General features: G+C 41.1%; 1 gene segment (V, D, J or C); it reads left to right on the top strand.

Annotated features, from left to right (window-relative positions):
- The first annotated feature begins 12 nt into the window (after window positions 1–12).
- LOC134372841 (immunoglobulin heavy variable 4-39-like) lies at window positions 13–13213 on the top strand. The segment is given in 5 exon segments: window positions 13–85; window positions 169–492; window positions 10058–10086; window positions 12344–12614; window positions 13155–13213. Coding segments are annotated over 5 exon segments (753 nt in total).
- The last annotated feature ends 1483 nt before the right edge of the window (window positions 13214–14696 follow it).

The raw sequence follows: 14696 nt of genomic DNA, 5'->3' as shown, positions 1-14696 counted from the left end.
CAAGATCTGAGACTCATGAACTTCATCCCCAGGAACATGAAACAGCTGTGGTTCCTCTTCCTCGTTCTGGTGGTGGCTCCAAGATGTGAGTGTCCGAAGGATTCCGACATGAAGGTATGGGATGCTGCATCAGAGCCCATGACTCACTGTGGTTGTCTCTTTCCCCAGGTGTCCTCTCCCAGGTGCAGCTGCAGCAGTTGGGCCCTGGACTGGTGAAGCCCTCGCAGACCCTCTCCCTCACCTGTGCTGTCTCTGGATTCTCCATCACAACCAGTGGTTACTGCTGGGGCTGGATCCGCCAGCCCTCAGGGAAGGGGCTCCAGTGGGTTGGGGAAATATGTGCTAGTGGCAACACATACTACAGCCCTTCTCTCAAGAGCCGCACCTCCATCACCAGAGACACGTCCAACAACCAGTTCTCTCTGCAGCTGAGCTCTGTGACCTCCGAGGACACAGCCGTGTATTACTGTGCGAGAGACACAGTGAGGGGACGTCAGTGGGAGCCCAGACACAAACCTCCCTACAGGGACACACGGGACCACCAGGGGACGCTTAGGACCCTCCAAGTTCAGGGCTGATTCTAGGAGCAGGTGCAGAGGGGCCTGAGCTTCCTGTTGGGTTCAACGGAATCATCCACTCTCCACGTTCTCAGCTGTCCCCTGAGACGTTTTATGTCTTGTTATTTGTGTCTTTAATTCCTCACGCCCTCCCGGGGTAATGAAGGAGAAACTGATACGGTGTTTTTGCAGATGAGATGTGAACGTTCACTAGGGTCATTTCCTTCCTGCGTTCCTGTAACTCATGTTTCATTCTCGACAAACAGACCATCCTGAAGATTCTCCTCATTTTTTTATTGGAGCTAATTTCACTCATAGAAAAACAGCTGCATAGTCCAGTCGCTCTGTGTTCCAGGCTCACACTCTTTGGCCTCAGACAGGCACCTTCTGTCCCTTCATGGACCCCTTCACTCACACTGACTACCTCTTCCCACGTGGTCTTGAATAGATTTGACCATTATACACCCAGCCCCACATTGTCTCCTAATGTGCATCGTATGTGTCATTCCATCCATGGACACCCGGATAGGACACCTGAAGTAGGTGCCCTGAAGCTTCCTCACTGTGCTGCTGAGCCCATGTGTCCATCACCTGCAGAACCATGCAATTTGGGCACTACTGCAGGTCAATCCTGCATCAAGTTGTAGGCACAGGTGGCTAATGACCCCACAGCACCTAGAACAACTCACGTACCTTATGCCATATAATGTACAGATGGCTCCACCACCTGCAGGACACACTGGTAGGCAAATCGCTGAGATGCTGTGGTTGCACAGTGATGCTTTGGGTGTCCAGGTGACCCTCAATATAACCTTTGTCTCCATTAAGCAGAGCACATATATGAAATCAAATATCTATGACTTCGAATGTTATAGAACAGAGCTGTGGAAGGGCTAAAGACTAGTCTAAACCTCTAAAAGGCTTTTATAAAAACAAATAAAATATAGTAAATACAAAGGAACTAAGCATTCTATTTAAGAAGTTGGACAAAGGGCAGAAAATGTGTATTTTAACTAAACATGCTTCTTTTCTTTTAGCTTTTATTTACTTTTCTTCACATATGGCAGGGGAAGTTAAACACAAAGAAGCAGTGACTCAAAGACTGTTTTGAGTACATACATTTCATGGAACACAAGTTGTGATTATTTTATGTAAATTATAACAACATGAACAAAGACTATCAGACATAAGGCAATAAATCATTATTACATCTGTACAGCACTATGTTCCTCCATAATAATAATAATATGAGTTTTAGAGTCTGATATATGCCATTCATGCCACACCCACGCATTATGTAGAATAGCCAAGATTTCCAATTTCTCCATGAGCCAGTTAAAGTTTTATATTCATTTGACAAAACAAACCCTTCTGGAAAATGTCAGATATCCTATTGAATCAAAAAACTGTTTTTGCAGAAAAGTAGATACATTATTACCTTTTTTTATTGAATAGATGCTATTGTAGCACATATATTAAATTGTGACCTATTAAAGTGAGTGTAATTTTTAATACCTGTTTTAAAATAATGCCTTTCTGACATTATATACACGCTCACTGACACTCTCTAAAAGTACCAATTAACTTTATTGCACAGGCAAATTGATAAACACAAAAAAGTGCTAATATTAAATCTAGACTGTATACTGAAAAATTTGTGATGAAGAAGGACATTGTGAATTTTGGAAGGTTTTTTCAATGTCTGTGTCCTCGTGTTCCTCTTTTCTTCATAGAGTAAAACACTGATCTTAAACTTGAGCTTTCCCCATCCCAATCTGTGGTTGATGGAAAGGATTCTGAGTAACGCAGCATGATCACCTGGCCTGTGTGGTCCAGAGTGACCCCTGGGTGCCACTGTCACTTGTGCAGTCCTATACATGGGCATATCCTGAGTGATTTTATTAACAACACACGCTTGGTATTAGTCTTAAAGAAAGAAAGAAAGAGAAAAAGGAAGAGAGAGAGAGAGAAAGAAAGAAAGAAAGAAAGAAAGAAAGAAAGAAAGAAAGAAAGAAAGAAAGAAAGAAAGAAAGAAAAAAGGAAGAGAGAGAGAGAAAGAAAGAAAGAAAGAAAGAAAGAAAGAAAGAAAGAAAGAAAGAAAGAAAGAAAGAAAGAAAGAAAGAAAGAAAGAAAGAAAGAAAGAAAGAAAGAAAGAAAGAAAGAAACAACCTCCATTTAGGAGGACTGTACCTCTGGGTTTTCACACAGAAACTGAAAGTGTGAGTATCCCGCATGTCTTGAGGTATAACATGTTTCACTCTCTCTTGGGCTTCTTCTAATTTTTGTCTACACCAGCAATTCCACTCTGTGCTCTCACTGATAGAATTAACATACTGAGATTGCACATCTCCATTGGTCTCAGTCTACACCACCTTTTTGAAGCCTTTGCAGCTTTGGTCCTCCCTGGACACTTATCTTCTTGAAATAATCTCTTCAGTTGGGTATGTTCTGGCATTTTTATTGGCAACTCCATCACATCCAAATATTTTTCGACATCTTCCTGAAATTTAATGTTGGAATTTCTCAGGGAATTTTCTAACACTCTATGACACAACATTTCGGGGCAATTATAATATAAAAGTCCAACAGAATACATTAATATGTGAGAGTATAAGCACCTCCATGAGAGGAAAACAGGTTCTGCTAAATCAGTGGGTCCAGGGAATGAGGTCATTGACCTTTATATAACTATCGATATTTCTGTACCAACCTTTGTGCCTTCTCTGTTTATACCAGGCTTTCCTGAGAATACAAGATGAAGTTTGGGGATGCTCCCTCCACGACTGGCCTAGCTCCTCACACTGAGTGCCTGAGATGACAGTGACAAATACAACACCATCCGTCAACATGGGACGAACACTAATCCTCTTGGTAATGAGTTGATTGCTTCATGTCACATTCACCCTGAGAGCCAGAAAGTTGTCCTCATAAGAATTTTCTCATCTAATTTTTTATTGGAATTATTTACCTGTTCATTCATATTTTCCTTAATTTTTAAATGCATTTTGAAGTAACTTTAGGCTTATGCAAATATTGCAGAAATAAGACAGACAATACCATGTGCCCTTCACCTACATTTTTATCTTTATTGTTGTTTATGGCAGTTAGTCTTATCCAGTATGAGGATTTGCCTTTCTTGTCAAAGTCCTTTTCTCATAACCTATGTCCTTGGTGCTGAATGTCTGTTTCTAATATGAGATCCCACGGGATGTTGTCTAAGATCAAGGACTCTATAGCTGTTGTTGAGGAACACGATTTGAGGCCATGGGAACACACGCATGGGCTAAAGTTCTCATCCATCATTTAGATTTTTCCAGAAGCAGAAAGAATCATAGAAAAATGGAAGGGCCAATTCAAGTCTCTGAAAATAAAACCAAATTGATATGTCTGAGGATGTATTATGACATCGTCTTCCAGAAGAAACTCTGAGCTCTAAATTAATTCCATCACAGGCATTTCACTGTAATCTAGTGTCCAGCATATGGTCCAAATCAATCTGCACTATAGGACACTTTAGCCCAGTAGCTACAACACAGGGGTCTGGGAATAAGAGTGTTGAAGCAGGATTAATTCCTTTCACCACATTTGCTGTGACTAAATGCAAACTTTTATTTATGCCTTCACAATCCTTCTACAGATGTGGTTCCACTTAATCCAAGTCTATGTTTGTTGTCTTCTTAATGCGGATACTTATGACTGTGGAGCAGCTGATAAAGAGAGTCTCTCTCCCAGTGACTGTAACTGACTCATGTCTTTTCAGGCTAAGATGGCACCTATGCACCGAGACAAAGAGGAGTCAGTCTGGCCTTTATGGCAGAGTGGACTGAGTGGACCTGTGTGGAACCAACTAAGAAAAGAGAAATATAAGGACACACTGGACTGGATTTTTGTTGTTTCCTTTCATGTCTCCCAGGCCAAAACATATTTTAGCCACAATTGCATTGGATATTTCTGTATGGACGTGATCCACCTTTACCTGAAACAGCTCTCAGGTGATGCGTAACTTTCTTCACTGTAGTGGGAACTTTGAGTCCCACAGGTCGATACTGCCCTGATGTGTAGATAAGTCAAACCTCTCAGGGGTATCCACGAGCAATGGAGGTTGAAACAGGAAGATAATGCCCCACTCTTAGTGCCCCAGGTCAACATGTGGCTTCTCAAGAAGTTCCAAGGGAAGGATCTCTATTTCCTACTGGTCGTGACCTGCATAACATCAAGCCCGTTCATTCAACTTGATTTGCTGTTTTAAAGAATAGAAATTTATTTTAGTACATTTTAAACTTTAGTTCCCAGACTATCTTTCTTCAGTGATCGAAGGATCTAACACTGAACATGATTTTATTGAGAGCTTTTGAGCACTGATCAGCATAAATGGAAAATAATAATTTTCTCCCCTGTTTTCATAGTTTACTATTTATAGTTTTATTATTCTGGGCCTTAAATTTTTTTCATTGATATTTTTCTTAAAAATAAATTAATTATATATATTTTTATTTTTTGTATTGAAACTTAAAAAAAATATCTGAGGGTTATGGCACTGAACATCCATGTCTGTATACAGTAAATGATGCTCAGATCAGAATAAATAATATATTCAACATTATGCAGTGTAATATGTTTTGGGTCCCTTTACCACTTCTTTGTTAACCCCTCCCACCTCCCCATTTCACACTCTGGTGACCTAAGTATGAGCTCTCCTTTTGAAAGTTCTACAAATTATTGTGATTTTTGTGTGTTTCTCTTTCTCTTTTTTTTTTTAGCTCCCACTTATGAGTCTGGACATGTGGTATTTCACTTTCTGTGCTCAGCTTATCTCATTTAAAATAATTTTCCCCAAGTTCTTCCATGTTGCTGCAAATGGCAGACTTTTCTTATTTATTTAATTGGCAAAGTAATATTATGTTGTGTACAAATAACAAATTTTACTTATCCAGGCAATCACCAATGGGCATGTAAGTTGGGTCCTAATCTTGGCTACTGTAAATAGAGCTGTGTTAAACATGGGAATGCAAGTTTCCCTTCAACATGACGATTTACATTCCTATGGTTATATACCCGGCAGTGGGATTCCTTGATTATATGGTAGATCCATCTGTAGTTGTTTGAGGAACTTCCATACTGTTTTCCATAATAGCTGCACTGGTTTACAGTCCCACCAACAGTGTAGGAGGGTTTCACGTTCTCAGAATCCTGCCCAACTTCTCTTACTCTGTCTTTTGGATAATGGCCCATCTATCTGAATGAGATGATATATAAGTGTGGTTTTGGTTTGTATTTCCCTGATGTTTAGTGATGTTGAGAATTATATAATGTGTCTGTTGGCCATTTGCATATCTTCTTTTGAGAAATGTCTATTAGGCTCCTTTGCCCATTTTTTAATCTGGTTCATTTTCTTTTTTCTAATGGTGATGTTTTCTGAGTTTCTTGTATATCTGGATAATAATCCCAAGCTGGATGCGTAGTTTACAAATATTTCCTCCCACTCTGTAGGTTGTCTTTTTGTTTGGTTATTTGTTTCCTTTCATGTGTAGAAGGTGTTTAGTCTGATATAACCGCATTTGTTTATTTTGTTTTCTTTTGTTGCCTGTGCTTTTAGGGTCATTTTCATTAAGTTTTTCCCCAGTCCTACTTACTGAAGTGTTTCACCTGTGTTTTATTTTCGGACTTGTAAGCTATCTGGTGTTATATTCAAGGCTTTAATCCATTTGGGGTTGATTTTCAAATATAGTGCAAGGTACAGGTCTACTTTTACTTTTTTATAGTTGGTTTTCTAGTTTTCCCAGCAAAATATATTGAAGAGACAGTCTTTTCACCGATGTGTGCTCTTGGTGCCTTTGTCAAAGACCAGTTGGTTGTAAGTATGTGGTTTGTTTTCTGGGTTCTCTGTTCTGTTCCATTGGTTTTAGTGTCTGTTTTTATGCCAGTTCCATACTGTTTCTCTTACTATAGTTTCGTAGTGGAATTAAAGTCAGGTAGTGTCATGCCTCCAAATTTATTATTATTTTTTTCTTTGTCTGGATTGCTTTGGCTGTGTGGTGTCTTTTGTTAGTTGATGTGACTGTTAGGATAGTTTTTACTATTTCTGTGAAGAACACCATAAACACTTTGTTTGCAAAGTATCTATTTGTCATGTACGATTCCAAAAGCATATTTTCTCTGTGTGTGTGTGCTCTTGTGTTTAGAATTTTGACAAGCTCACTTGATGTAAATGCTGTCATACTACAGGTTAGAAACCCAGAATAAAGTATCTTTTTATCAACTGAAAGAGCTGTGACATTTTTCCAATAAATTACTTCAAGACATTGAAAACATAGGAAATCAATAAATAAAAAATATTAAAATCGAAGCTGAAGAAAATCCACCAGGAAATGTCCAAAGAGTCTTTGAGGCTTGTTTCATGACCACGTTCCACCTTTAGAGAATTCCCAGGATTGTCTTGTTCACTGGTTACACGTGGTGAAAAAAACCTAGCGGTGTCGGTGAAGTGTCAAGGCAAGCGCTGACTTAAGATTGGAAACTATTCGTCTACACCATGTACGGCTGATTAATTTAAATACTTAGCTAATATTAATTTGAAATCATCTGCAGCCATCAAGCAGCTATATTTACTTTTATGTATTTATTTTTAGTTTTTATTATTAGCATACTCATTATTGAAAATCTCCATTTTTCTTCATGCCCTTGACCTGCCTTGTCGTTCCTTTCCACCCTCCCTCCCTTCCCCAATCTCTCCTGGCCTTAGGTTTGTTCCCTCCTTTTGAACGTTCAACGTATTGTTGTGGTCTTTCCTTCTTCCTTTCTTTCTTTCTTTTTCTTTCTTTCTCTCTTTCTTTCTTTCTTTCTTTCTTTCTTTCTTTCTTTCTTTCTTTCTTTCTTTCTTTCTTTCTTTCTTTCTTTCTTTCTTTCTTGCTTTCTTTCTCTCTCTCTCGCTCTTTCTTTCTTAGCATGAAGTTATGAGTGAGAATATGCAGTATTTCTCTTTCCTTTTCTGGCTTATTTCACTTAATATAATTTTCTGCAGAGTCATCCATGTTGCTTCAAATGGGAGAATTTCATTCTTTTTTTTTATTACTGAGTCGTAGTCCATTGTGTATATAAACCACATTTTCCTTATCCAGTAGTTTTTCGAGAGACATTTAGGTTGACTCAATATTTTGACTATTGGAAATAGAGTTGTGATTAGCAGGGAAGTGCAGTTGTCCCTTTGACAGGATTTCCATTCCTTTGGATATAAATCCAGCAGTAGCATTGCTGGATCATATGACACTTCTATCTGTAGTTGGTGGAGAAACCTCCATACTGGCTTTACTAATTTACAGTCCTACCAACACAGTAGGAGTTTTCTGATTTCTCCACATCCTCACCAGCATTTGTTATTCACGGTCTTTTTAATAATGGCCAGTCTATCTGGGTTGACGTGATATCTCGATGTTGTTTTGATTTGCATTTTCCTGATGATTAGTGATGCTGAACATTTCTTTCATTTATCTGTTAGCCATTTCAATATCTTCCCTTGAAAAATGTCTACTCATCTCCATTGCACATATTTCAATTTGATTATTATTACTATTATTATTTTTTACTCTATAGGTGTTTGAGAACATTATGTATTCTGCATATAATACCCTTGTCAGATGTCTAGGCAAAGACTTTGTGAATAATATCCAAAAAGCACAAGCAACAGACAAAAAAACATACAAATGGGATTATATCATTTACAAAAGCTTCTGCACATCCAAAGAAACAATCAACACAGAAGAAAGATAAACTATGGAAGGCAAGCAGTTTTCTCGAAAGCACAGAATATCTGTGAGGACAGAGCAGCTGCTGACCCCAGGACACCTCTCACAACTCACACACCTTATGTTAGAGGACATGCAGACAGCGCCACCAGCTGCAGAGCACTGAGGGGGACAAGCCTGTGGGAGGCTGGGGTCAGACAACACTCGGGGAATGGGCTGAGTAGTGAGGTCCAAACAATCAACCCTCTTGGCTGCAATGATCAGAGGACACAAATACAGCCAAATATCAGAGTCCCAAAGTTTGGGAACAGACCTGAAGCAGGATGGAGATAGACATATTCCTCTGAAACCACTTTTAGTGGAAAATTACTAAATCACATTAGCAAACGAGCTGAGTTTTCTAGTTTGGGACCTGGACACAGGGCAGCAGAGTGTGTTTCTATATTACAACTGAGCATGATTATTAGTGGAAACATTTTTGTATAATTAGTTTTGGCTTTCCTTTTCATACAGACACAGTCTCAAAAATTATCATGCAGATCAGATGTGAACGTCAAAGGGCTCATGACATATTATGCAATTAGCAAATCAACCAGTGTCACGCTCACATTTGTATTTAAAGGGGAAATTGAAAGTGATTCAGAGTATTATAGTTAACATTTACTAATTTCCTCAAGACCCTGTTACATTTGAAGTTGGACTGGATTATCCTGTGTTAGAAAGTCTGATAGGAAGACTGTGAACAAAGTATGACATGGTGATTGGTTTCAAATAGCAAAGATGTTGCAGTTTAGAGCATTATCTTCAGGCATAATTGAACTTCAGTAAAGCCTTTGTCATAACATCTAATTTTTTATGTCAGCATTGCTCTGGCAGGTATTTTTACTGTTGAGTTCTGCTCACGCACTACCAACCATCTTGTCTTCATGTATTTACACAATCACACAGCAAATATTGCAAAAAGCCTGCACTTTTTTGTAATGAAAGCTCCCGTTGTGCCTTTTCTTTCACCTTTCAGTCTATTGAAACTTCATCCAATTACAGGCACATTTTGAGGTGCTGTGGTGGGTCACGGTTTGACCTCTAAGGTTATTCTGGATTCATACTCCCCCTTTCTTCTCTGCCTGATAGGTCTGTTCTTAAATCTCTCCTCTTTATTCATCTTCATAGATTCCTTAATCTCTCTATTTCTTCTATATAGATCATTCCATATTTATAGAGAGATTATGTCCTCAGTTCATCTCTCTGCTGGTCTCTAATGACGTAAGTGTTTGGCGATTTATTATAATTATTATTATTATTATTATTTAGAAAAAATATTTTTGCTTTGGGATTCACTAAAATACCTATGATATTAATTATTATTAATGACATAATTGTTTTTAAATATTTTCTAATTTATTGAAAGGACATTTAAAATTTTCTCAGCTACTACTTTCCCCACTTTCCTGACATCCCATCTAAGACCATTTTTATCATGAAGATATTCTTTCTTTTCAGTGGTGCGAGACTCTTTCTTAATGAATTTTCAATACTATAATTACCTTAAAATATTTTTTTACACTACGTCTATCCATAAAACACAACACTCATTCCAAGTTGGAAACCAGCATGTGTGTGAGGCCTGCAGGACAATTATGATTCAAAGAAACAGGCTGTGATGCACTGACTCTCAAACACACAGGGCCATCCCGTCACTTTGTATTATGGGAGATTCTTCCTACACACTGTGACTTATTCCGGAACAGGACTGTGAAGTTTCATATTTTTTTTTCTATTATAAGGAGGTGATCAGCATCAATCAAGTGGAGAGTACAAGGTAGATTTTCAAAAAAGACCAATGCTGTGTGTGTGTGTGTGTGTGTGTGTGTAGAGAGAGAGAGATAGAGAGAGACAGAGACAGAGACAGAGACAGAGAGACAGAGGGGACACAGGCTCAGTGTGTCAGGCTCCAGTCCACACACACACCTGCCGTTCCATTTATCCTGAAATAGCAGATAACACACACTATTTATCTTTTGATGTAAGTCAGGGCTATATGGCTAATTATGCAAAAGGAAATGTAAACAGGTATCACATACACCCTCACAGCCTGGCTAATTAACTTAGCTTTCTCCAGGAGGAAAGTTGCAGTTATGCAGGATGAACAAGGTCTAGAGATCTGCTCTACAACACTGCATTCGTGGTTCACATCCTGTGTCATGCACTTGAATTGTGTTACTAGGGAGACCTCATGTTTAGTGTCTTCACAGCAGTTAAAAAACATTCCACCTGAAATTCACCATCCCCCCACCTTCTGTTTTCTGTTAAATGTCTGTCCACAAGTTGCAGATTCTGGCTCTAAAATCAGTGGAGTCTGGGTTCCTGAGTGACGTTATGAATCAGTCACCTCTTCTCACTGCAACTTCCCTCCTGAGCACGTTAGAACAGAAACGAGCAAGATGCAGGTCTTTGTCCTTGTCCCTTACTCGACTGAGAGGCTGCGCTGCTTCTCCATGAGGCGGAGCTTCCTGACAAGTTCTCCTGGACACACAGAGCTGGGCCACTAGGACGCTGGAGAGTCAGCTGAGGGTTTGAAAAAAACTGAAACATAGATGCACATGCACAGAGTTATTTCAAATCTCCTCTCTGATAATTCCAGAATCTGTGTCATATCTTATTCTGGTTATAATACTTATGTTATCATTTGAGAGTGTTGGTTTTGCATCAAATTTTACCAGGTCTTTTAACATTTTGATAAAACTCCAACACAATGTAGGAGTCAACAGGACCTGAAGAATCATCCCCAAATTGCCCACCAGCAGCTCCTGTCTTGTCATTCATTCAGGACTCTTGAAAGTCTGTCCCTCCTTGACATGCAGCTGTCTTTGGGGCTGAAATGGAGGTGACGGGGACAGACAAATCACAGCATCCAGCCCGGCCCCTGGCCGCTCTCTCTGTGGTGGGCAGTCATCCAGAGAGTGATGCCCCCAGACATGGACTGGCTCTCATGCCAACAGACAGGTGGACATCAAGGGAGAATGAGCTTTTGAAAGTTTAGTAATAGGGATGTTATTACTGCTTTCATGTTAACCATTGTAATCGATTTTATTTTTTGATATCTGATAAGACTGGTGATTAAAAAAAGGAATAAAGTCTATAAAATGTGGGTGAGAAGTGAATTGAAGTTGAAACTTTGTACACTTTAGATGGACAGGAATGACCGTGGAATGGAGGCATTTAGGATATTTATCTTTCCCAGATATTGAGAATCAGTGTCCTCAGTAATGCACTGGGCACCATTTTCTGCAGAGTCTCTGTGGGTTCTGATGTGCTGTGTCTTGTATGGCAGGATGGAAAACACAAGGCAGGCCTGGAACTCATGGAACAATAACAATATAACAACAAGCTCTGAGGTGTGATGAGAACCACATCACAGGAGAGGGTCCAGGGAAAGAACCAGGGGTCGTGCCGGGATCAGAACTGCAGAAGCAAGACACAGAGCCTGAGTTTATGTGGGAGAGTTGGGCTGGGTCCAGGTCAGCACAGAACACAGGGGTTGAAGGAAGGTAGATCTGGGCTCAGAAAGCTGGGGCCACATTTTGGCATGTTTGAAGCTCACCAAGTTCCCTCCCATATTATAAATACATGTCAGATGATTTCAAGAAAGAAAAAAAAACAACTTATGGGCATTTCAAAGAATACAATAGTTACCACCTCAATTCCTCAGCACTTATAAGGACAGAGCTCTCCCACATGCAAATTTTCCTTCAAGCTCCAGGGTAAATGTAGACTTATGCGTGGTGGAAGCTCACAGGTCTGTCCTCAGACAGGGCTCAGGTCTCTGGCGAAGGCAGAGTTGAGATCTCACAGAAGATGAGACTGTGGGGTCTTCTCCTTTACCTGGTGACAGCTCCGCAAGGTGAGTGTCTCAGATGTCACACATGGGTTCTGGGAAGTTTGTGACTGAAAGTGACTGACAGGTTCTGATTCTCCTTGTCTCCAGGTGTCCTGTCCGAGGTGCAGCTGCAGGAGTCGGGCCCAGGACTGGTGAAGCCCTCACAGACCCTCTCCCTCACCTGCACGGTCTCTGGTGACTCCATCACAACCAGTGATTATGGTTGGAGCTGGATCCGCCAGCTCTCAGAGAAGGGGCTGGAGTGGATGGGAGTAATTGATTATAGTGGTGGTACAGCTTATAACCCATCGCTCAAGAGCCGCACCTCCATCACCAGAGACACGTCCAAGAACCAGTTCTCCCTGCAGCTGAGCTCTGTGACCAATGAGGACACAGGCGTGTATTACTGTGCCAGAGACACAGTGACAGGAAGTCAGCGTGAGCCCAGACACAAACCTCCCTGCAGGATACAGGAGGGGTCTGGGCTGCAGGGGGCGCTCAAGGCCCACCCAGCTCCTGTGTCCCATGGAGCAGGTGCAGAGAGGGGATGGGGGTTCCTCTTGGGATCTGAGGTTTCCTCTGCTCTGCTGACTCCTAGATGTCCCTCAGGGTCATGTCCTGCTTTATTCTTTGCGACTCTAATTTCTCACATTCTCACTGCCGGCAACACAGAGTGAAGTAACTTTCCTCATGTGCAGATAAGAAGGTTCTTTTCACTGGGGACTTTTCTTTCTCAGGTTTTTCAATGACCTGTTTTTTTCCTGACACACAAATCATTATGATCTAGTATTATTTTCCAGAAACTTTAGATTAGTCTTGAGGACCCGGTCCCTAAATCAGCATTTATCCGTATACAAAGTGCAGCTACAGCCACGTGGTTATTATCATCCTACTGGACCCCTGCCCACGGTGTCTCTATCCTCAGTGAGGCAGTTTAGCCTCTGGGTCCTCATCTACCCTGTGGACATTGATGTTCAGGGTTTGTCCCACTCTCTGTCGATTCCTCAGTGTCCTGGACGGAGAAACAGATGCCTTAGGGCCACACACAGCTCTTATATTTCCATGTGGAGTATTCTGCGTGACAAGCAGAGAGATATAAACCCAGCAGAGCCCTGCTGGGCTGAATTTTGGGGTTGGTCTCTGAAAGACAAGACATGATAAGATGACAAGACGAGCAACGGACTCTATAAAATGTCCCCTGACTTCCTTGTTTTTGTCTCCTCTGTGGACTACATTTTCATGGACACTTCTTAAATCGTGTCTAAGGTGCATGTTATGTTTTACTTTCTCTCTGTCATGATACAGGAGCCCTGTGGATGTGGGTAAGGTGTGGGGTAGGGAAGCAGTGCACAGTCCTAGGATAAGTTCTGTCCTGTAGTGAGCTGTGTCCTGGGTGGGACCTTCCCAAGTGCTTCTCCCTTTACCCTCCTTTAGGGGACACGGCAAGTCTCTTGCGGGAGGGGGAGGGGAGTTATTTTTTCTCTTCTCTCAGGTCAATGATGCTCTGATGAATCTGCAGTCCATTAGGATCAGCTAAACTCGCTTCTCCTAAGGTCAAGGCATCTTATAGAGAAGGTCATGCTCTGGGGTATTCCAGAATAGCTCCTTCTTCCCTTTCTCTGCTGTGAACATCAGGATTCTTCTCTGATATTTTCTACGAGGACACGGTTGGGACCCTGAGGTAGAGTTTAAAGTGTTGGGGATCCCTGAGACCATTGCACTGGGCTGCACCCAACTCTCAGACTTCCCAGCTCTGAGTCTTTAGCAATTCTTCAGCTGCAGCTCTGGTTTTTCTCCCCCAGTCCTGGATCCCACAGAGGTTTCTGCTCATGAGTTTCTAATCGGACAGGTTATGACCCTCTGTGTCTTCCTGGCTGCATCCTCAGTTTTGGGGACAGCAGTTCACGCTGTGGCTTCACTTCTTTTACAGATATAAGAATTGTCACCAATTTTCATTTTGTTCCATGTTTTTCTTGTTGTCCGGATGAGAGTGATGACACCCAAGCTTCTTACGTGTGAGACCTGAACCCAGAACTCCTCGTGTCACCTGGAGAAAAGGGCTGTGTTGGTGTTTCCTTCTGGTTGCTGCTTGTTTACTTCCACTTGTCACATTGAAGATGTTGAATAGAAGCTGTGCTGGCCGCTGTCCTCAGCTCATTCGTGATTTCTGAGGGATGCCTTGATCCTTTAACACTGTGTGGTCTGAGAGAGGCTATATCTCCTTCACTTTTTATTAATATCATCTTATGTGACAAATAATAATTGTATTCATTTATGGGGAACACAATGATGTTTTGATCAATACATGATGTGGAATAACTGGATCTGTTGGGAAAATATAGGAAAATGGTCAGGGCCTGCCGGAGTCCAGCTCCAGCTGGTTCTTGGAGCCTGAGAAGGACGTGTGGAGTCGGTGAAAGTAAAACAAAGAAGAAAAAGACGACGGACAGTGACGTCTAGTGCATTAGCGACGACACACAAAAGCCACTGTCCTTTATTTATATCACATCAGTCCTCCGA

This window comes from Cynocephalus volans, chromosome 3, assembly GCF_027409185.1.
Source record: "Cynocephalus volans isolate mCynVol1 chromosome 3, mCynVol1.pri, whole genome shotgun sequence".
NCBI classification, from domain to species: Eukaryota; Metazoa; Chordata; class Mammalia; order Dermoptera; family Cynocephalidae; genus Cynocephalus; species Cynocephalus volans.
The sequence above is the reverse complement of the archived record's forward strand: the minus strand, read 5'-3'. Positions and strand labels throughout refer to the sequence as shown.